Below are 24885 nucleotides of genomic sequence, written 5' to 3'. Positions count from 1 at the left end.
TGAGGGTTTGCCTCAGCCAGAATCTGTAGTGAAGGTAGACAAAGACACTTTTGAGAATGCTGAGGGAATTCAGCCTTAGATTCCAGGGAAACATGTGTTCAGGCAAATCCTTTGTACTGAGGCAGACCCCAGAAAGGAGCCTCTGTGCAGATCTACTGAGGACATCTGTCTATTTTTTGAACCTGTATTACACTTATTTACTTATTTCTTGTGTGCAATCATGTGGGTATGTGCCCATGTACAGAAGGACAATGTGTGGGAGTCAGTCAGCTCTCTCCTTCCATGTGGGTCCAAGGAGTGGAACTCAGGTTGCCAGGGTTGGTGGCAAGTTTCTTTACAAGCTGTGGCATCTCACTGTCCCAGGAGATTTCTAAAATGTAGGGATTTTCAGAGAAAAATCAAAGAAAAAGTTGTGTACGTAAAGCGAGGCACAGAGGGACTACTGAAAAGCCATTGCCAAGTGACCCTGTGATCTGCACACTGCCTCTGAGACAGCACACTCCCCTCCCTACAGCCCCAGCACATCCTCCAGACGTGACCTTCCAAGTTCCATCTCCGTCACTTCAAGCGTGAAGGCTAGGTCCCACCAAACTTCAGCTGTCTATCTTCTTGAAATTAAATACAAAATACTTACCATATGTTCTAGAAAGTCCTTTGACCTTGTCCACCCAGGAAAACCAAAGAGAAAGCTAGCGGCTAGAGAAACACTAGTTTCCTGGAAAGCAGAGACAAACACAGAAATGTATGCTGACAGTTCTGGAGGTTGGATCCAACTCTGTGATGCCAGGCATTGTCCTGCCCTTCCCCTGAGGTTTATTAAAAACTGGATGAGCATCACAGAGCCTGAATGGGTCTGAGCTATGTCTTGTCTTCTGCTTACAAGCTATGGTTGTTAGCTTGGGGTCTTTGTGGGACTCCTAACAGTGAGAGTGGGGTATCTCTGACTCTTCTGTCTGCTTTTGGGACCCTTTCTTCCCTACTAGGTTATTTCATTGATATTGATAGTAGAGTCTGTGCCTAGTTTTATTGCATCTTGTTATGCCATGTTCGTTGATATCCTTGGGAGGCATGATCTTTTCTGAAGGGAAATAGAGGAGGAATGGATCTGGGGGAGAGGGGAGGTGGTGGTGGGGATGAGACAAGTATAGAGAGGAGAGGCAGCGGTCAAGGTGTATTGCATGAGAGAAGAATAAACAAACAAAAAGAACTAGGTGAGCATGAAAACGCTTAAAGTCATGGTAGAGAGCAGAATGGCATTCAGAATGGCTACTTGCCTACCTAAGCACCAAATAATGTAATGTAGGTAAAAGCTTAACAAAAAAAAAAAGTCCTTTCAGTGGTCAGTCACATGATCCCCAAAAGCAAAGGACCCCCATGAAGATGGTCAGTGGGAGGCAGTGGCCATTCAGAGCTGGCCAAAGTTGTGTTGTTGCTCTTAACTATGCAGAGGAACCCATTGCTTACTTTAAACCGCTTTAAAAAACATTTCACTAAAATACTCTTGAAAATCCCAAATGCTGCCTTGACTAAAACAGATGTTGTGATCTAATGTTTGGCCATGCTTCTCATCTCACAAAACAGTTCTTACACACTAAGAACTGTGTCTTACAATAGAAAACTGCAATGACTGAAGAGGAAAGCCATCACAATTTGTTACAAATGTGTAATCTAATCAGCCCGTTTGAAAAGAGAAAAGGGGAGTAGAATAATGGAAACTGCACAGAAGAGACCTTTTAGAAAAGGAAATTTGTAGTTTCTAAGGCTTCTGATCATTAGTGTACATTTATTCTGTACATAATTTAAAGTTATTCTCACTGCTATTTGGCACACACTACAGTGTACTTAACCACTTTACTACTGGGATTTTTGAAGTCCTTTTTTTTTTTTTTTTTAAAGCATGTAAGAGTGACATCTTTATCCATCAGGAATACTCTCACAAAGTCGCTTTCTGGCAGATCCAGATATGCCCCGACATTGTCTAATTTGGGTAAAGTGGGAGAAACTTATTCTGCCCTCAGCAAAGGCATACCTTTCAGTTCACATTCACATATATACCAGTAACATGAGGGTGTCAGAATGTACTGGGACGCACTGTACGTTAAGAACAACAGTCCTTTAAAAACTCGAGGTGCTGCATTTCCTGGCCTGGAGATGGGTCTGGAGTTACAGTGACTTTGGCAGCACACGCTGAACTACATCTGATGGGAGGCATATTCTCCCTTCTCAGCCAGAAGATTCAGGAGTAAGATCTAAGGGATCTTACTGCAAAGGGCACCCTGTACCAAGCCTACTTTACAGTATCAGATCTTTACAGCCATATTTCCTTTGGAGCACTAGAGGCAATCACTTACTAAGAGACTAGGAGTCTGTCCTTCATTTCAGTGTGTGATGAGAGGAAAGCTGGCTAAACGCTTCTTTGCAGTGTCTAAATAGTGAGTTTCTAATGGTGGAATCTTAAGTGAGTCCAGTCCCGTAGCTTCACTTGTAAGGTGGTTGGGATTTGTGTTTTTAAGGTAATCTGCTAAACTATATATTTAAAAACCCTCACATCCTACTGCATGTGGGATAGGAATGAAAGATCTTGGGAATTGTAAATTGTAATTGTGTATAAAATATGACTGGCATAAAGGCCAGCACAGACAGAGGCCATCTACCTAATTCATTCTTTTGTTCAGATAATTGTAATTGGACTTCTGCTTGGTCATCAATCTGTCTTCACACACAAGGGCGGAGAGATAATATGTTGATGTGAGTGGGAACAGTAATTTTTACACGAGATACCCACAGATTATCTTATATAAATATACTAAATGAATCTCCCCAAAGTTCAATCAATGGGTTCACAGGTTTAATAAGACAGGTACAAGATTAACTTACATACTGGAAAGTGTATCTGAAAATATAGCTCGTGACAACACATGAGCTGACCACCACTATGCTCTCTGGCTAGCTCCCAATAAACAAAAACATAGCCCAAAGAAGGTAAAAGGTTCATTCAGTACAGTCATACAATGAACATAGACGAGGAAAGTAACAAGACGTGAGCTTGGAAAAGTTGGAAGTACCCAAACAACCAAGCCCAAGTGTTGCTCATAAAGCCCCATCGAACTCTCAACCCTCCCCCAGAAATGCTATTTTCATTCACTAGTCACCACATTGCTTCAAACATAGGGCCCCAGAACCTGAAACTAATTTTCTTTCTTCTGCATAAGAACATAAAATCCTTATAGTCTTGGTAATAGAAAGAGACTGTTTTCCCATCTCTTTCTAGAATCAAAACATTTCATGCACCACCGCTGCCTCTCTGCAGAGGGCACACTCACCTAAGCATGCTTAAAATGCTAATCAGGTTTGCCACTTTGCCTCCTGCCATGACTCCCCCAGAAAAGTCCAGAATTGGTGGCTTTCAAGGCTCTTTGAGTGCCAAGACTCCAGCTGTGTGAGGACTGCTTCAGCATTTGCGATTTGTTTTTTTTTTTTTTCTGTCCCAGTGACCCATTGTGCTGCTGGGAGGTCTCCTTTGAGGTAGAATCCCACAACACTCAGTTTGAAACACGTCCCTTACAGCTGACCTCAGCTCAGTCCTATTTCTTCAGGACAGTGTCCCCTGAGTCTAACCTGGGCCTGCTGACAGCACAGGCTCTCAAAGCACGGAGTGGCCCCTTTCTTCCCTAGACCTAGTTTGAGTTTAATGCAGGACCACTGCCACGTCCATTTAGTCATCTTCATGTATATGTGCATGTGTGTGTACACAGTCATCTGTGCACAGGTGCTTGTGTATGCACATGACAATTTTAAACATGTGGAGGCAGAGGCCAACGGGGTTCTTTCTCAGGATCTTTATCCCATGGGTAACATCCACCTTGCTTTCAGAGATGGGGTGGACTGAAGCTCTTCAAATAGCCTAGGCTGGTTGGCCAGCAAACTCAAGGGAGTTGCCTACCTCTGAGCTCTGGGGTTGCAAGTGTGAGGTCCTGTGTTCCAGGATTTCACACAAATTCTGGAATTGAAACATTTCACTCATGGAGCTTCTTCCTGATTCTATCACTAAGTGAGCATCTACCCAGCCTCCATCACTCACTGAGCATCCACCTGGTCTCCATCACTAAATGAGCGTCTACCCGGCCTCCATCATTCACTGAGCATCTACTTAGCTTCCACTATTAACTGAGCATCTACCCAGCCTGCCTCGCCAACCGAGCTTCTTCGCAACTCATCACTCATTGTTTAATTATTGCCCATTCCTCCAGAAAACTGTGATGGCCACAGAGACTAAAGCACAAAGTTATATCCATTATGCCCTTACCAGAGCAGACTCCATGTCTCATATATGCAGTCTTGGCCTCAAGGAATGTTTGGTGTCTGGATACCAAAAGAGGCTCAATTATGCTCCATTATTTGAAAAGGCAGGACAACATATGGTCCCCTGCACAAGTGTGAATGCAAGGATTGCTTTGTGCCTTTACAGTAAGGAGACACATCCCAACCACATCACACAAATTTCTTTCCGGGCATTCTTCCTTCACCTCATGGTAGGTCACACATGTGTCCTTCAAAACGACAGCTCTGCATGACAGGCTCCCCTCTGACAGCAAGGCTGCTGGTGACCAACTGCTCTTACTTTGCTTTTGACCCATGCGCCTTTAAAGGTAGCTTTTATACCAAAGATGTAATTGAAGGAGAAGCTCTCTTCTGGATGTCTGGACTGATACTGCATTTGCTTGATGGAAAAACATGACAACAACTCATATACAAAGCCAGGGTCACTGCACTGGAGCTAGGGAGGTAAAGGCACCCAAGTAAGATGATGTTGCTTGGCCTGTGACAGGTCTCAGCCTTCCTTCTCTGACATGTCTGAAAGTTCTCTTGCGGGCAGAGGGACAATGTCACCTGACATGGGCAGAACCATTTTAGTGTTTCCCAAGAAGTTGCTGCAGCACTAAGAGGCCCACTTGCTACATGTGGTCACCCCAGAGGCTCCCACATCTCCTAAGACTAACATTCTTCTTGGCCTGGTGCAGAAATAAATTCTTAGCACTGGACCTGGACGGCCTTGGTGAGGACACTGGCTGAGGGACTTAGCTTTAGGCCCTAAGGCCTTCAGCCTGTGCCACAGGTGCCTGGAATATCTCAGCATCCTCTGCTGAAGCAACAGGACTGTCTGTCCAGAGCCAACAAAGACAAGTTATGGCAGGGTCCCACAGGCAGCCAACTGAAGTCACTTGCAGGCCCATGGAAAGTCAAGCAACCAACAGCCTTCTTAGCGCCACTGGCATCTTAGGAACGAGCACAGGCAGGAGACATTCATAAATGAGAGAGCCATTGACCCTTAGTAGCCTAACTCCTCAGGTACTAGATAGGATCAGCAGAACGCTCAACCCAAGGTGGAATGACAAATTTGGTGGGCGTGTCAGCCCTACCACAGACATGCCACACTAAGGAGAAAGGGGGCAGGCAAATTAAGACGCGGGGTAATGCTGCAACTGAGACGAGAGCCAAGTGCCTGCAGAGTAAGAAAGTCCTGGTTCAGATCTGACCATCATCTAGTTTTGAGGCCCATGGGATAACTCTTATATCTCTGATTGGTGACAGGGAAGGGGCGGAGCTAAGTGAGGGGTTAGGGGAGAGTAGTAAGAGAAAGAGGAGGAGGAAGAGGAAAAAGATGAGTAGAGAAAGGAGGGGAAGAGGAGGAGGAAAGCGATTGTCTTTCTGTCCACAGTTGATACTGCCTGGGATTAAGAAGTGGGAAGTGGTTACCACACTAATTTCTTCTGAGAATTTAGGAGAAATCTTATTCACACTTTCCCTTCTCTCCTACTTCCTGTCTCTTCTCCCTCTCCCAGGTCTCTTCATAGGCCCCTACATCCACTTAATACCAGGCTACTCAAATGTCAAATAATCCTGCCTTCTCCTTTGGAGTGGCCTCTAGGCCTCTGGGCCACACCCAAGTCTGAGATAAGAGACCTTGTTCTGTCCTCCAGTGTGATGCAGACCCACGACCAAGTCCTGGGTCCTCACACTTGTCTGGGGCTAATGGGACACATGGGACTTGCCCAGCCTGCCTGCTCATCACGCACTGGGTGGGTGGGGGGAGGAGCAGGCAGGCTGCTGAACATCGGAGCCCCAACCTGGCCTCTAATCTGCCTTAGATCTGCAAGTGATTCTGGTCTGACTTAGTTCTAGCACAGAGCAGGAAGGAGGCCACCCATGGACAAGGATACTGCGTGGAGAGGCACAAGGGTGATGTTACTATATTCTGAGATTAGCGGAAGGCTACCAGCATCTCAAGCCTTGAGAGTATGCTAAGAAAACCGCAACCCTGAGGGAGGCCTGGTAGAGACAGGAGGGGTAGAGGGCAACGAGAACGCTCTTGTGGGCCAAGGCCAGCGGCTCCCAACCCACACTGCAGTTTGAAATTATGGAGCAAATTAATAAACCCAGTCATGTTCAAGCCATGTTCTGAATATGTTATTGCCATGCTTCTATGTCTGTGGACCTCTGATACCATCTAAAAATGACAAAATCCATATGCACCAATTGGGTATATGAAATGTGTGGACTGCCTATGGTCTATGAAATATCCTACTTATTTTCAATCAAGTCTGGTTCATACATCATACATAACATAGTAGAAATTCTGCATACACAGCTATCATACTCAGCTCAGGGAGAAATGATGAAAACAAGTCTTCATGTTCAGAACAGATGTGACTTTAAACACTTTTAGAATTAGATCTGTGGCTGGATTGAATGCACGGTTGGTTCAGAGGCAACACGGACTAACATGGCCAGCTGTACATTTTATTCCTGGGATGGGATCCCAGCATCACTGTCATTTAGAATCTGCTCATGAGCCCAGCACACAGCCACTGTTGAGGACAACTGTTCTCTAGCTCATCAGTCCAAGGCAAAGAGTGCCTTTCTGCTCTCACACAACTCAAGCCCACACCTCTCCCACCACACACTTGATGACCAATCACTGCTCCTACTTACACTGCAGTGAGAGCTGGTATTTACTGAAGACCTACAATGCTCCAGTACATGTTCATTCTTTTTGCAAGACCTAATACAAACTTTAAAACAACTTTCCATGACTGAAATGTTATTACTGGTCCCATTTTCAAGACAGGGAAACTGAGAAAGAAAGAGGCCGGGCAGAATTTCTAGAACTTACTGGGAGTATTCACCAGGACTGGGATTTAATTGAGCAATATAGATCTTCATAAGACTGATTCCTAAGTAACACTAATTTTACCTCATTGGCTCTGTGATTGAGAACATCAGAGCAAATGAGCAAGGGCCTTTCCCAGAGAGAGGGAGGGGAGGGGGAAACTAGGGCAACAGGGATCATGTTTCATCCAATTCTTTAATTATCCATATTGGTCACTGCATATGGCATACCATAGTGACAGCTCTACAGAGAAAATAAACAAAAGCAAGAGAAGGAACCCACACAAAGGTGTATTGTCAATAAAGAAGGGAACCACAGTTTCCACATCCACCCTGTACCTGGATCCATACTCGATCATTAGAACATGCAGCAATACCCCTGCACAGAATTTAACACTTCCAAATGCTCACACCTTTTTGCTGCATTGCCTATAATCAACCACCTCTCAGAAGAGACTGTATTGTATTCCCAGCACTGATAAAGCCACATAGCAAATCCATTTTTTATGCTCTTGACACAGAGGGGAAACTCACTAAGAAATCAGGAATCCCTTGAGTATGGAGTTAGCTGATGGGAATTTTGGACTTGCAATGGTCCTCCCCCGTATGTAGGAATCTGTGTTCAAAACTCTGTACTCCTTGTCTCTGTACCAGCCAACTGGCTGATTCAGTTCAACAGCTACTTATTTCACCACCCAAAGCATAGTGACAATTACATTAGCCCCTTTTTACAGCAGTAAAAGAGACATGTAGATGCTCCTTGAGGAAATTAGAATTTCGTTAACTCCTCTTGAGTTACTGAGTTACTGCAACTCCTTAAGACCTTGATTCACAGCCAAAGCAGTCAGATGAGAGGCAGCTTCTGCCAAACTCAAGAAGGATGGGAGGGTGTACTGTGTAGTCATTAACTGAGGTGATGCATCTCCTTCACGTGTGTGCTTCACAGTGTAACTACAGATAGCAACAGTTTAACGTGTCCTCTGCTGCTTTGATATTTCACCTCAAATCACTACAAATTATCATCATCAACACCATTATGATTCTGACCCTTATTATTTGTTTTAATAACATGCAATCATCTTTGCTCTGCTATCTACACACAGTGGAAATAAATATTACATACAAAACTATTATTATTTTGAAATTTCTATGAAGAGCTTCAAATGATTTTACAAATGATCTCATGTGAAATTCACAACAAATCAATCAGAAAGTGATGCTTCTATTGTATAGACAAAAGAATTGAAGGTAGACTCTGATTTCATAGGCAAAAGAGTTCTTAGCATTTGGCAAGGTTCTGGAATCAAGATCTTCCTAGTGGGGAGTTCAAAGCATTACATGGGATACTTGGATGGAACTAGCAGAGTTCATACACATAAGCAACTGCTACTGTTAATAGCTTTATTTATAGTGAATGAGAATCACACAGTGAAAGTCTCTTTCCAAAAGGACTAGGATTTCACCTGTCAGATCATTTTGGTGAAACAAGAACATGTTTTACCTATAAAACTCAGAAAAAAAGGCAACATTTTGAAAAATGCCTTTAAAATTACAATTAATTCATGGACATCCCTTAGGCTCAGGGGAAGGGCTTTGGAGATGCCAGGCTGCCAGAGTGAACAGCTCACAAAGCGGAGTAGAACCACAGCAAGTTTCACCAATGAGTCCCCAGAAATGAATGACCAAAGACTTGGAATCAAGACTTGTTTTACTGAGAGCAGTGGAAACTCCATGGAATCTATGAGGGTGGCCCTAGTGAAGTCTTCTAGTAATGGAGATATGGAGCCCTAACTGGCCAGCTTCTATAACCAGGTTAGGCTCCTAGCAGTGAGACTGGAACACCAACCTAGCCACAAAATCTTTGACCTACAACCTATAGGACATGCTGGGGCAACAGAGGCACATAACTTGTGGGAGTGGCCATGACAGGTCCGACTTGAGGCCAGGAAAGGTAGCCCATGTCTCAAACTTCCTGGATGGCCAGGAACCAGTGGCAGGACATCCCAGAGACCCAGGATAAAACCAACAGGACTGACCCCCAACCCCCAAAAAGTCAATGAAACGATCTCTAATGATAATGTGCTCATAGATCAGTGCCTAGCATAATCACCATTAGGGAAGCTTCAACCAGCAACTGATGGGAGCAGATGCAAAGACCCACAGTCAAACATTAGGCAGAGTGGAGGGAACCCTGCAGACGAGGTCGATGAAGGATTGAAGGAGCCAGAGGGGAGAAGGACACCACAACAAAATGGCCTACAGAATCAACTAAGCAGGGCCCAGAGAGACTGACCCAACAATCAGGGAGCCTGCCCAAGTCTGACCTAGGCTCTTTGCATATGTTATGGTTGTGTAGCTTGGTGTTCTTGTGGGTCTTCCAACAATGGGAGTGGTAGTGTCTCTGACATTTTTATCTGTAGTTGGGACTCTTTTTGTCCTACTGGGTTGCCATATCCAGCTGTGAAGAGGGTTTGCGCCCAATATGACTGTATTTTGTTAGGCCATGTTTAGGATATGCCTAGGAGGCTCGTTCTTGTTTTACATTTTTAAAAGGAGAAACAGGAGGAGCTGATCTGGGGGAGAGGGGAAGCTGGGGAGGAAATAGGAGGAGTGGAGGGAGGGGAAACTAGATTCAGAATCTAATGTACGAGAGAAGAATAAAAGGTTGGGTTTTTTGGTTTGTCTGTTTACAGACTTGTTTCAGATGAAAATACTGCAATGTCAAGACACACTGAGCAAGCCAACTATATTGGAATTCAATGTCACTTCAAGAGTGGCCCTCACTAAGCCCACTTATGTGGTGACATAAAGGACCTTTGTTACAACCAAGGGAGTAAGACCAGAACAATACTAAATAGATGGATTAGTAAGGTCCAGCTGATGCTGCAACCAAACCACTCTTTGAACTGCAATTTCATTCTTTGTACTGGGTGCTTAATTAATGTGTTCCTACAATGCAAAGTAAGGCTTTGCTTACTAAAACTTTGGACAATTCCAAATAAGCAAGATCTAATCTCATTAGTTCTATCTTTTAGACTTTTCAAATGTATAACTTCAGTGCTTAAGATTGAATGGGGGAGGAACATGGCTCATGTCAAAACTCCCACTGGTCCTCTATGCTACAAACATCTCAAGTCCCCACAATTATAATTCCCATATTATATGCAACTACCTAGGAATTTGTGTTTGTGCACAAATGTCATGTAACTCAGTATTGACTTCTTCCGAGAACCTATGAGTTAAGAAAAAGAGAGGCTGATGTACAAATATATTCAGGATAGTCAATGCACAGCTATGCTTTACAAAGTCCACAAGACTCAAAATGGGGGATTTGATGTTAGCCATTTTCTGGAAAGACATCTGTAGTAATAACAAAGAAAGAATGCAAACTCTAAATACTACACAGATCATACTGTCACATTTAGATGCTTACCTATGGCAGCTTAAATGCCTGGAAGAATAATATTTTTAAGATGGAAGTTCTCCCCCACTGCCTCCTAATACCTCACAAACAGGAGCCGCATCTTGAAAAACACCACAGTTGGCAAATTACTGTGGCCAAGACCAAAGGTTGTAAAGAAAGATGAAAGATGAGAAAAATCACAGAAAGGATCACGTGGTGCTGTGGTTTGGTATGGTTTATGCTGCAGAAGTGAACGGGCAGGAATCATGGCCCTGGTGTAACTTCCCGGAAACACAGTGAAACCTGTAAGAGGCAGAGTGTACAGGAGGTGACCGAGTGTGAGCATCTTCACATGCAGGGATGAATGCTTGTATCACAGGAGTGGGTGACTTTCCACAAGACTGGGTTATTTATAAAAGGGTGAACCTGCTCCTCCTCAGTCTCTGACCACAGACAGCGGCTTCCTTCCTCAGTATTCCTGCTTACAACTCTCCCTGATCATCACATGCAATCTGCCACACTATGATTCAGACCCATAACCCTATTGCCCAAGATACCAGTTTCCCCTTATTGGACTGTGCACCCAGTAGAATCATCAGACAAGGAATCTCCTTCTCTTAATGCATTTCCCAGTGCTGGGTATATGGTTACAGCATCACAAAACAGATAAGACCCATGGATAATGTTTACTGCCTGGCTAAGTCACAGACTCAACCCATGCATCCCAAAACAGAACAGGTAAGGAAAGTGTAGCTTATAGGAACAATGGAACTGTTTAAATCTGCACAGAAGAACAAAGTTATATCATTTGCAGAAAAGTAGATACAAATGGGAGACAATCACATGAAACAAACTAAAACAGCCTCTAAAGACAAATTTGCTTTCTTCAATTTGTGGTTCCTGGATTTTATGTAGTCACGCAAAATCATGTATGTATGGATTAAGCAAAATTGTCTAGGGGAACAACGTGGGTTAATAGGAGGAGAAATGGGAAGCTAGAAGGAATAGGGGAAATGGAATAGAACTATGCTCAACAAAATATGTTTTTAATTTTCAGAAATGTTAAAATTTTTCTTCCTTGTTTGTTATCATATTATGTTAAAAAAAAAAAGTTGACTGGATTTCTACCAAACTAGGACATGTCTGTGCAAATCAGCCCATCTTAAAATATGATCTATGTGACATTCCTGACATCTGCTTTGGGAGTATGGATTATAGGGACACTGAGAGTGACATTACACAGAGTAGACTGAAACACAAGTCTTGGGATATGTCTGGGTTCAGACAACCAGGTATGTTGGGTCTCCAAACAGAAAAAACAAAAAACAAACAAACAAAAAAAAAACAAAAAACAAACAAACAAAAAACATAGTAGTGCCAATGCAAACTCTAAATATGCAACCCTTGGCCAACTATGCACTTCTTCCTGGGCAGTGAGTGCCACACACTCACTCTAGTGCAGGCTGGATCATCAGACCCAGTCACACTGAGTTAAAGATTCTGCCCAAACACAAAGGGCCAGGCAGTGGGGAAGATTTAAAAAGTATAACTATATCTATGCAGGGAATTGCTTTATGATTTTTGAACTAGATCAAGTACAGAGGAGGGAAGAAGGAGAAAAAAGGAGGGAGGGAGAGATGGAGAAAGTAACAATGTCCTGAAGGTTCATATTTCTCTCCCTGTACTCCCTTTAACAGAAAGCTCTACTTACCTGATTCTGTTTTCTACAAAGAATTTAGACAGATTGTATTCATCAAAATGTTGGCTCTGCAATGTACTAGCCTGTGTAATTGGCACATAATTTACATGAAATAAGCCTCATGTCTTTTCTTCCTACATCTGTAAAAGGAAACACACCCCTCAAGAATAAAATACTTGCCTTGAGTGCTGGATTTGGTGGTACAGCAATCAGGAGGCAGAGTCAGGCAGATCTCTGTGAGCTCTGAGTGTGAGGCCAGCCTGTTTTACATTGCCAGCACCACGACAGCCAGAGCTACATAGTGAGATCCTGTTTCAAGAAAAGAAAAAGAGCAACAAAAAAATCTTGCCAAGGCCATCCTTGGCTGCTATGGGAAGAGAGCAGGTGCTGTAGCTGGCGAAGGGAAAGTGGCTTGACTCTTCCACAACATTCACAAGAGATGTTCCTTCATTTTCTATTGTTTACTCATTCATTTACTCACTGATTTGGTGTGTGTGTGTGTGTGTGTGTGTGTGTGTGTGTGTGTGTGTGTGTGTGTGGTCAGAGCGTCTTTCTTGATTGTTCACCAGTTAATTTCTTGAGGACCAGTCTCTTGCTGAACACAGAGATGGCAGATTGAAGCTAATCTAGCTTGCCACTGTGCCCTGGGGATCCTCTGTCTTTGCCTCAGAAGCGCTGCAAGTACACACAGCCATCTTGTCCACTGGAGTCAGAGATCTGAACTCTGATCCTCAAGCATGTGAGATAAATACTTTATCCACCGAGCCACTTCCCAACCTACACTCTCTTCTTTGAGGCTTCAAATGGTCCTTACTGATTTTAAGTTCAAAGGAATCTGCACATACTCTTCCCTCTGCCCATCTCAGCAAGTGTTCTATTAAATTGGTGCTTGTTGCTAACATTGCTGCCTGAGAAGAAAGGCCCACAGGAGCTCTTGAGAAGGCCATAATACTTAGAAATACAACAGAACCAAGGACTTTTTTTTCTTTTCTTTTCTTTTCTTTTTTTTTTTTTTTTTTTTTTTTTTTTTTTTTTGCCTCTTAACTGTTGTGGAGTCCCAATATGCAAGATTATGTCAGTAAGTATTAGTGTAGCTCCTCAGATTGATAGTCATTCCTAAATTCTATCAACCTGCATCATGACATCATCAGCCCTACCTGAGCTGAGCACCTTTTTGAAATTAAACTCTAAATTATCAGTCACTTACCATAATTTCCCAACCTTAAACACCTTGGACAACCTGGCCTTGCTCAGAAAACTCCCCTGTGAACTGAAGGATCTTCCCAGCATCCAGAATTTCTAACCAATAGATGCCACTGGATACCACCACTACCTCTGTCACAAGTGAAGTATCTTTAAGGACCTCATGTTCCCTGGGAAGTAAACTTCCCCATACATTCCCATTTCCCTTTAAAGAAGGGATGACCAATGGCATCTTCTCCCTGTTTAACGACACTGCACATTGCATATTTATACAAAGCTTTAAAGGAAGGGAGGAAACTAAAGAAAAAGGCTTCCAACAGAATCATAAGATAATGATATGGCCACAGTGTGAGGGAGCCCAGGATCAAAGGCTTCAACTAAGGACAAAAGAACCTGAATGTAATTTAAAGTTATGAGAAAGTAACTATTTAGATATTTGCAAAATGAAGAGAGGCCTTGAAGAATTATGCAACATGGATTGGTTACAAATGCATCGCTCTCTACTTCTGCAATGTGAAATCCAACTTTATGATTTGGTCCTCTACAAAGAGCACAAACAGCACATGCAGATAGATTCCATTTGCAGAAATGTGGGATCCACAGCTGTGAGCTGTCATGTAGGTGCTGGGAATTGAACCCAGGTCTTTTAGAAGAGCAAGCAATTCTCTTAACTGCTGTGCCATCTCTCCAGCCCCCAATCAATCTAATTTTGGTATAATTTACACAGGAAAAAGCCAAATGCCCTAGTCTCTACATTTTCAAAGAAATAATATCTGGAATGTTTTCAGAGAAGAAAGACAAGATTCTGCATAACCAGAGCTTTATCTTTTTTTTTTTTTTTTTAATAGAATAAGTCTTTCCTACTGCTAGCTGGCCAGAAATATTTAGTACTATAAAGAAGCAGCGTTTGAACTAGTTTATATGGGGAAGGAGAGAGAGGTTGAGGAGTTGCCACTGGCCTCTAAGCCTGGAACACTGGCCTCTAAGCCTGGAACACTGGCCTCTATGCCTGGAATGTAAGGTTCCAAGTGTGTGGAAATCTGATCAACGAAGGCACCCGACACACTAAAGGAAGTAGCATCTAAGAAAAAACAATGGGACTTGGTTATAAAACTCCTGGCTTAGAAAATTCCTATTGGTTCTAGGAAAGAATGGTCATTCACTGAATCTGTCAGAAGGCCAGGCCTGCAGTCAGTTATTTTGGAGTGGGAGCGAGTCAGTATGGAGTGACTAAGATCTGCAGGTTTAAGACAAGAAGTCTGTGACATGTATCAGAATAAATGGCTAAGGCAATTCTAAACTACCACTTAATGTGCACAAGCGAAGCACTTGGTAACCATCCTTGAAGTGCAATGATTTAATTAAAATAGATTTTCACATGGTCACATTCAAAGAACTCAAGTCTCTTAATTATGGAATGCTTTGCCAATAATTAAATAGTATTCTGTAACATCCACTAGGAGGGAACGGGCTATTTGCAGACAAGCAATGTGCTGAAAACACCTGATAAGGCTATAAATTCTGTGTTGTACATCCACAAATCAGCTCCAAAATTGCATCTGAATATTAAGAATGACTCTGGCTTTCATTTAATGGTAAGTTCTATGAAATCAATTAACTGTTAAAAAAGCTTAATTGGAACATATGTATTTTAATTTGTATGTGTGTATAAAAAAAAGTCTTTTTTTAATCAACCCAAAACATTCTGAAATTGCATTTCTAGGTAATGTAGTGAAAGAATTGAACTTATGACAGGATAAGAGCAAGGAAAATGTGGGAAGGATGTTAGTCAAACAGCAGCAACTCTCAAGCAGGACAGAAAAATCATAGTGGTTTAATGGGGCTGTGTCGAAAAGCAATCCACAAATGAGGTGCTTCAGAACAAGTGTATATTTTCAGACCCAAAACCACTTTCGGGGTGTGTGTGAGGGGGTATGAGAGTGAAACCCCTCAGTAGGTAGAGGGGCATGCTGCATGTCTTGATGACCTGAGTTTGACCCCTGAGACCAAGGCTCACAGTGGGAGGAGATAAATGCTTTCCGAAAGTTTGCCTTTGACCTCTATACCCATGTCATCTCCCCCCCTTCACCCCAAACAAACAAACAGAATGAAAAGAAAAATGGTGGGGGAATTTTGGTAGTTGAGTACAACTACTGACTCATACTGCTACCCAACACTTCACAGAACTAGTTGGGGAAATTAGGGCCAGCTATAGCTGTGCTACATAATTTATTGTTAAGAACAACAAAAAGGCAGAAAAGCCTCCTTGGGAATGCTTTTTAAAAAATACCTATCGAGGTCACCATGAATAAAAGCATGACTTACGCTTAAGTATTGGCAGTTGGTTTAAAAAAAAAGAGTGGAAGAAAAGAAAACCATAGCAAGGCCAATGCCAAAATTTGTCACTGCAAACTGCATGGTCTTGAAATGAAATACTCATCACTGTGAAATTAATGAAAGATATAATTGCAGTTTTCCTTGGTATTTATCTATCTGACCTGGTCTGACTTCCCTTCATCCTACAGACAGAACGGTAGTCACTTTTAAAGGAAGGAATCAAGGACCATCCCTTTCTAGAACTTAGTGTTCCTGATTATACTGGCAGGAGGGTACAATGTTGGGTTACCTTTGAAATTTTTATGGGGCCTGGCGCAGAAAAGTTGTCTGGTAAACACTGCAGAATGAGGAAGTCAGCAAATGAGTACACAAAGAAAGGAGAGTACCTGAGGTGAATCTGAAGGAGAAAAACAGAGCTGTAAATAACAGCAAGAGCAGGGAAAAACAAAGACCAGATGCACTAAAACAGAAACCAACCATCAAGGATCACAAGACCTCGGAGAGCAGATAAGCAAGAGGCATCAGGTTGGCAAAGCGACTCACAGCCTTCACCTGTTATTGACAAAGATGAAAACCTTTGGATAGGCAGTGTTACAGAATAATTCTCAGACACAGATATGCACACCTCATACAGCCTTGGTGCTAACATTGAATTCAGTAGTAAAGAATTTAAAGGCTTGTTGCTCTTTCAGGATCACAGACGCAAACATAGAAATGCATCCCTATAATACATTATATTGTTACATCAGGTGCTTCTGTCATGCCCATTGGGGGAATCCACCAGTTTAAGTGAATCCTGAGACTCACAAATCATCACTCTCAGTTAAGGTCTGACTATCTCCAGGGTCATGCACTTCTGATACAACCAGTATCTTTAGGGCTGACACACAGAGAGCCAACTGGACAATGCTTTTTCCAAAACACGATTCATGGTTGGTATGGCAAAGCTCTGCAGGATTCCCTCTAACTTAATCCTACTGAACACTTATTTGAGGAGCAGCAACTGAGGCAAAGCAGTTAGATGGGCAGTTAGAAAAAGAAAGAAAAGCAGCCATGGGCCATTGCTTCAGAGAGTTTACACTCTCCCCTTCCAGGAAACACACCTCCCAGTAAAAAGTTACAATACCACTTCACCACCAGGCTGCCAGGCTATCCCACTGCAGTCAACCTTGAAGAATCTCAATGTTACAGTCAATTAAGTATTTGCACAAGAAGTTACAAAACCAGCCACAGACAAAAGATGTAATGATGAATAGGCCCCCTGTCTCACAAGGAGCTCATGGCAGAGAGGGCACGGGAAACAATCAAAGTAACAATTTCTACCCAAGATGGAAGGCCACGAGCACAGCAGGTCAAAAGAAGGACAAGTCCTATCTGCCTCTGATGGGTTGGGGAGCGGAAGATGAAAGGCAGGGAGGTTAAGAAAAAGCCTTAGGGGCCAGCCCTGGATGGATGAGTCACCAAGAACTTCTCCTGCCTTCTCTATGTCTATAAATAATCCCAGGTGCTGCCATTTCATTTAATTACTAAGCCTCTCCAGATGGAGAAAAATAATTAAGCAGTCTGTGGTGCCGACATGATATAAAGAATAGGTTAGCAACTCGTGAGTCATTTGAATTCTGATGTTTCCTTTCAGCTATGAAGTAAGGGCAGAGGTAAAGGGGTACAAGGACACTGCAGACCTTAGAAAAACCCAAATAAGGGTAGCCAAATCCTAGGCACAACTGAAACAGAAATGGGAAAGTAGTGGGCAAAGAGTTAAATTCAACTGGCCCTTTGAGAGTAGAACTGCTAAGACGAAATGAGGAAGTTCACGAAGATTCTTGATGATGGGCTATCAAAAAGAACACTTCAGGGGGGCTGGAGGGACAGCTCAGCAGTGAACAGCATTTGCTTGTCCAGAGGTCCCAAATGAAATGGTAGCTGTCCATACCAGGCAGCCCACAACCAGATCTAACTCAGGCCGTGTGTGTGTGTGTGTGTGTGTGCGCGCGCGCGCGCGCGTGCGTGCGTGCGCACATGTATGTGCACTCATGCTCCAGCAATTTCCTCTAGCCTCCTCAGATTCTTGTGCCAACATGATACACATAAATTGCAAAGTTTAAAACAAATGTTTAAAACAGAGAAATACTGCAAAGAATGCTCATTTATATACTAGAGCAACATAACATATTTACAAAGAATGCTCATTTATATACAAGAGCAACATAACGTATTTACTTCTAAGAAATACACTAACTGACTGTGTCTCTCCTGACATGAAAACCACTTTATATCTTTGCATTCAGAACATATTTAGAAGATACCCTATCCAAAGGCTGAATGGAACAGGAGAAAAACAAAGTGTTTAACTCTAGTTGGTGCTTATAGCCTTAAGCATTACAACCCTCAAGTTCCCTGGACTCAATGATAGATGAAGGAAGCTTCATCAATGCACATGTAGGACAATGGACATGATGGATATGATTGGGACACTCCACAAAAAAAAAAAAAAAAAAAAAAAAAAAGATCGTGACAGCCACCAGTCTTTGGGTGCTCTGTGTAAAAGCAAAAGTAATCAAATCTACAAGATGGAGGCAGGAAGCTTCTGCTGGGCAGCTTGAAATCCTTCAGGTGGTCACATGGCTGAAAACAACACCTGAGTCCTGGTGGGAAACAGGAAAGTATGGAATGAGTGCTCCTGAAGAAACCAAAAGAGGAACTAATTTAGCGGTGGTGACAAAATACACAAAATGTGGTTATCCTGGAGCCTCGATACTTTCCTCTCAGAGCTTCAAGTGAAGCCAATTAAATCTTTTAGTGTATTATTTATAAAAGCAAAATATCCTTCCACAAATTGCCCAATTATTCTCATGATTCTCGCTCATATAAGCATGCGTATATTCTTACTTGTTTAACTAGATAACCCATGGAAGGCATTACAATAAGAGAATGGCTTAACAGACTGCATTAACCGTTCTCAGAGCATTTTACATTTCTATCAGCATTCAAACAAGGTTAACAATAGAGAATATTCAAAAATTTACTCTAAAAAAACAAGATAATTATTTTAATTTTTGTACTTACACTAATTATTTATTCTTTGGAATGGTTTAACAACAAATTCCTTTATCCCTTGCCAAGTGTTTATTTCAAATTTTGTCTCTTTTTTGTTAAGTCCTTTAAAGTGAAACTTTACTCTTATCTTTTTTCTCACAAGGTCTGTGAGCCCAAAGGTAACCTGTGTGACTCAGAAAAAATACAGTGTGATCTGGATATATCATTGCCGGATTGCCAGGGTTTACACAGCAAGTGACTCTCAGCTTTGGGAGCAGCACTATGTAACTATTTTCTGTAGTTCCTTTGCCCTTCATCTAGGCTAACAGGAAACATTTGCCGGAGGCCTGCCTTGCCACCTCTCAACACTAAGACTGACTCTCAAGTTGACTGTTACCAAAAGATGCCAGCTGCCACTGAGTTTCTGCAGTTCATGCTCAGCATAACGACACTAGGAGCATGTAAACATGGAACAGATGGGAACATTTACATGGCAAGCACACCAATGTCCAGTGGGGAGGAAGCACACCGCTGTATGGTGGGGAGGAAGCACACGGCTGCATGGGGGGAGGAAGCACACTGCTGTGGGGGGGGAGGAAGAACACCGCTGTATGGGGGGAGGAAGCACACCGCTGTATGGGGGGAGGAAGCACACCGCTGTATGGGGGGAGGAAGCACACCGCTGTATGGGGGGAGGAAGCACACCGCTGTATGGGGGGAGGAAGCACACCGCTGTATGGGGGGAGGAAGCACACCGCTGTATGGGGGGAGGAAGCACACCGCTGTATGGGGGGGGAAGCACACCGCTGCATGGTGGGGGAGGAAGCACACCGCTGTATGGGGGGAGGAAGCACACCGCTGTATGGGGGGAGGAAGCACACCGCTGTATGGGGGGAGGAAGCACACCAGTGTATGGGGGGAGGAAGCACACCGCTGTACAGTGGGGAGGAAGCACACCGCTGTATGGGGGGGGGGAAGCACACCGCTGTATGGGGGGAGGAAGCACACCGCTGTATGGGGGGGGAAGCACACCGCTGTATGGGGGGAGGAAGCACACCGCTGTATGGGGGGGGGAAGCACACCGCTGTATGGGGGGAGGAAGCACACCGCTGTATGGGGGGAGGAAGCACACCGCTGTACAGTGGGGAGGAAGCACACCGCTGTATGGGGGGAGGAAGCACACCGCTGTATGGGGGGGGGGGAAGCACACCGCTGCATGGTGGGGAGGAAGCACACCGCTGTATGGGGGGAGGAAGCACACCGCTGTATGGGGGGAGGAAGCACACCGCTGTATGGGGGGAGGAAGCACACCAGTGTATGGGGGGAGGAAGCACACCGCTGTACAGTGGGGAGGAAGCACACCGCTGTATGGGGGGGGGAAGCACACCGCTGTATGGGGGGAGGAAGCACACCGCTGTATGGGGGGGGGAAGCACACCGCTGTATGGGGGGAGGAAGCACACCGCTGTATGGGGGGAGGAAGCACACCGCTGTATGGGGGGAGGAAGCACACGGCTGCATGGGGGGAGGAAGCACACCGCTGTACAGTGGGGAGGCACATCCTGCCAAGACAGCGAGTCAGACACTTGTCATCTAGATGATTGCTACCGTATCAAGACATTTTATATAATATCTACCAAACTTAAGTTTTTAAAAACATCATGGCTATTGTCTGTAATAAAGCCAGATTAATAAAACTAAATTTAAGCCTTGGGCCTATGCTGGATACAATACTCTGGCAACATTATGACCCTTACAGGTCTAACCATAGCAAAGGCAGAGACTGCAAGTGAATGAAACAACAGATCTGTGGGTGGAAGTCAACCAGAGGCCCAACAACAGAGAGAGGGAGGGAGGCCAGAGGCATGTAGGAGAGTCCAAAGCAGACAGAGAAAACAGTAGACAGGGACCAATAGACAGGATCTGCCCTTGCAGAGAAACAGGAGCAGAGAGGGGGTCATAGAGAGGGAGAAAGGAAGGGGGGAAGAGGGAGACGGAGGTGGAGTGGGGACTAAGAGAGTGTGGGCAAAGGAGGGAATATAGCTGAAATAGCAGGGCTATCTACCAGAGATGGGGGGTGTGGACTGCAGCTGGAGAAGTTGAGGGTAGAGGAGGAGGTGAGCAGAGTGAGGATGCTAGCTGCACTTGTCATGCTGAGGGAGCATGGGGGCCAGCATGTGCTTTGGAAGGCCACTTGTCCCTTCTGACAGTGATGAGGGAAATGGCTCCTTTTGGTAAAGGGAAACCAGTTTTACAAGTTCCTGAGGAATGCTGGCTTTTATCTATTCTCCAGTAACTGAAGAGTGGCCTTTGGACCTGACTGTCTACTCACAACTTGGCTTATCCTGGATTATCAAACGGTAATAGATGAAGACAAAGTGAGAGTCTACTCACTACCCTCTATTCTACCCTCTACTCAGAGGTGTGTGTGTGTGTGTGTGTGTGTGTGTGTGTGTGTGTGTGTGTGTGTGTGTTTTCGTGTGCAATGGTGGGTTAGGAAAAAAGCATGTGTGACGCTGCATGTTGTGAATGTCAGAGACCTCTCTCCTTCTACTTTTATGTGGGTTCAGAATGGACCTCAGGTCATCAGACTTGCTTAGCATAGGCCTTTACCCACTAAGCCACATTGGCAGCTTAAGACCTCTCTATATTTAAGGAAATAAAAATTTACAAACTTATTGTTCTTTTTTTTTTAAAGAAGGATTTTGTTGTTGTTGTTTTAAATTACATGTACATTATGTGTGCGTGTGTACATGTACAGCTGAGTGCAGTGCCCTGTAGATGCCAGAAGGGCTTATTAGATCCCCTGCAGCTGGAGTTACAGGCAGTTGTGAGCCACGTGACATGGGAACTGAACTCGGGTCCTCTGCAAGAGTCTTCAGTACCTGCTCCTCACCACTAAGACTTCTCTCCATCCCTCAAGCTCATTCTAATAAAGAGCTTCAAAAAAGAAAATCAAACTGACTGAAAAAATAACAATACTGCCTTTACCTTTTATTGCATGACAAAGCTAAACTCCAATGTCTCAGGACACAGGTGGCTGGAAGCAGAGGGGAACTAAGCCACTCTTAGCATAGCCGTGTCCAACACAGGACTGTTTCTTTTAGTACTCTCTCTCTCTCTCTCTCTCTCTCTCTCTCTCTCTGTGTGTGTGTGTATCTCTATCTATCTATCTATCTATCTATCTATCTCTGTCTCTATAACAGCAGTCCAAAATTTGGAAAAGTACCAACTAATGAAATATATATTCAACTTTTCCATATATGAAGTAGGAGCTGTGTCTTAGAAACATTACAAAAACTCAAAACCTAGATTTCACAGTCAAGCATTTCGGTGGTTGCCCACCCAAGACTCTAATTGGTCCTATATTTAACAAGTGTTTGTGGAGGAATTGAACAGAAAAGAAAAAGAATTCAAACATTTTGGTGAAGCATGCATCCTTCCAATATCAAAAACATCTTTCAAAATACCCTTTCCTATACAAATGGCACCCCATAGAGCCTGGTTGCTCATAGTGGCTATGGAGGAAGGTGGGCAACTGACAGCCAGCTACATAAAAAGCAACATGCAAGAAGGTCAGGAAACAATGGAGTAAGAGCTAAGTAGAAATCGCTTCAGAGCGAGATGTCAGTATTGTCAACTGCGATCTGGTCATTTCAGGAGGAGGGGTCCAGACAGAAGCCAGTGAGCTTGCAGGAGAGCCAAACCTGAGATTCCACTGCTCATGAAGACACATGATTGTAGTGAAATATCCGGACTCCACATGTCACATCAGCACCTGTCCCCAAGCCCCAATGGGCATGGTCAGTGCAACAGATGTGGGTGGGGTGGGTATCACACGACACATGGTATCACAAAACCTTACATGGTTAGATACATAGTGTTTGCCATTCACCTAGTGCCATCTCCGTGTGAGGAGCCGACCTGGTGACTTGTGATGTGTTGTTCCCACTTCACAGACAAGAGTACTGTGCCTAGGAAGGCTAAGTACATCTCTGTCGTGCAGAAGTGGGACTCATAACAAGTGTTCGTTACCCTAGTGAAAAAGCCCTTAAAACACTATGTTCTGTTTTGGTGAGTGAGTATGACCAAGGAAAAGGGAGGCACTGAGGACCAATAGGGGGATAGCAAAGTACTTCAAAGTACTTGACCATGACCTATTGTAAATAATATTCTTCACAGCTTAATGTTGCACATGTCTAGATTATATTTTATGTATAAGTAACTAAAGATGTTCTAAGAAAAAGTTGCTATGTAGGACACATTCCAATTTTTTTAGGGTTGTTTTTCTATTTTAGCTTATTCTGTTTCATTATATTTAAAATGCTTACAGAACTCCCTGAACTAGTTTAATGGCCAAGTGAAACAGTACCCTTCACACAAACAGTATCCCCCCTATACACACACACACAGAGAGAGAGAGAGAGAGAGAGGGAGGGGGAGAGAGAGAGAGAGGGAGAGAGAGAACACTCATCTGAGAAGCATTACCTGCTCCAGGATGAAAGGGTTTCCACCTTACATTAAAACCCGATACAGGGGCCGTGAGTATTTACCCATGTAAATACATGGAAGGACAGAGAAGGAGCTGAGGACAGTGGCTCACACCTGTAGTCCCAGCACAGGGATACTAAGGCAGGAGGGGTTACTGTGAGTTCCAGGCTAATACGGGTTATAATGTGAGACTCCATCTCAAACCAAACATCTCAAACCAAACAAAAGGAAGAGATGTAGAATGGTGATTTGTAAGTAAGTCAACTTAAGAGTCTCAACAAAGTGAGTTGCCATGGCAATCTGGGGATAGAAGAAGAGGATCTTTTCCAGCAAGTAGCTGCTGCTACTTAAATGCTTCTTCAGGTAATGTCAAAGTCTCAAAGTTTCTTGAAAGAAAACCACCCTTTTCATCTGCCGCTTAATATGCTGAGGGGACCTGCTCAAGACGCTGCAGCCACAAAGTAAGTTAGATGATAAATGTGGTCTTCAATCTGCACACCAGTCAAGTAGCAATAAAATCAGAATAATTCATGCAAAAATTTTCATTATGTTTCTAAACATACTTATTTACATTTTAAATCACACATTAGACAATATGAAATATCTTTCATTTAGACAGGTGTGAAGTAGAAAACAGATGCATTCATTAAACATGGAACAATTCGGCAAATTAAAGGGAAAAAAAAAAACAAAAAATACAAAGAACTCTCTGGTTGAAGTATTTAAGCCACAGTTAACTTACTTGAAAAAATATGGCCATGGCTCCAATTATTCTGTTCTCAGAAATTGCCGTTTGAAAGCTGTCAAAGTCATCTGGATTGTAAAAGAAAATCTGCATCTGTAAAATAGTTAAAAATTATATTAGAAAGAATTTCAAACCTATGGAAAAGTAGAGACTAGTACAATGGACCTGTGTCCCCACAGACTAAAGACAGAAGCCATTTATTCTTGTATCCACATAATTTGTTTGCTAAGGCCTGTGAGACCACAGCCCATGAAACACGGCACTTGACTCATTTGAAAACACACACAGCTTCATACATGCCTATATCCACACATCACTACTGCCATATTCGAATGGCTAATACCAGCTCATGATGAAACCTTCCTAACAGGCAAAGCTTGAACACAGCTCGGTACGTTCAAGCAGGAAGCTAAGCCAGTGAGAGGAAGCCAAGGTGTGAAGTTATCAACACATGATAAATGATTTGGGCACTAGTACTGGGAACTGTAAGGTGTATCTCAGGAGAATATGGGAACACCTAAAGTGAGAAGTCAGAAATTTCACAAAGGAAAATTTAATGGGAAGAAACAATGGCATAGTGCCTTTACACTTTACCATGTCCATAAAAGCTATTCTATGCATTACAACATTGAATGCACTTCAAAAGCTCCATGGAGATGGGAGCTACAGGAAGGAAATAGTGCTTCAGGAAATACCCATCAAGTTGCTTCAGGCTGAACATCACAGGGAAACTGAACTCTCACCCCATCAGTAAGTACCTTCTCTTGTATTTATTTAGCTAGAATTTCTTATTCCGAAACCA

At 43.3% G+C, this 24885-nt stretch overlaps 1 protein-coding gene across 2 annotated transcripts in view; it reads right to left on the bottom strand.

The window, feature by feature from the left end:
* The window catches only part of Ptprg (protein tyrosine phosphatase receptor type G), a 655084-nt gene that overhangs the window by 170490 nt on the left and 459709 nt on the right, over positions 1-24885 (bottom strand). For both annotated transcript variants that reach the window (XM_051206878.1, XM_051206880.1), the window contains exon 5: positions 24081-24176. In XM_051206878.1, coding sequence (XP_051062835.1) covers positions 24081-24176 — 96 coding nt within the window. The remainder of the gene's footprint in view (positions 1-24080; positions 24177-24885) is intronic.

The sequence above is a fragment of the Phodopus roborovskii genome, unplaced genomic scaffold, assembly GCF_943737965.1.
Source record: "Phodopus roborovskii unplaced genomic scaffold, PHOROB, whole genome shotgun sequence".
Classification (NCBI taxonomy): Eukaryota; Metazoa; Chordata; class Mammalia; order Rodentia; family Cricetidae; genus Phodopus; species Phodopus roborovskii.
The sequence above is the reverse complement of the archived record's forward strand: the minus strand, read 5'-3'. Positions and strand labels throughout refer to the sequence as shown.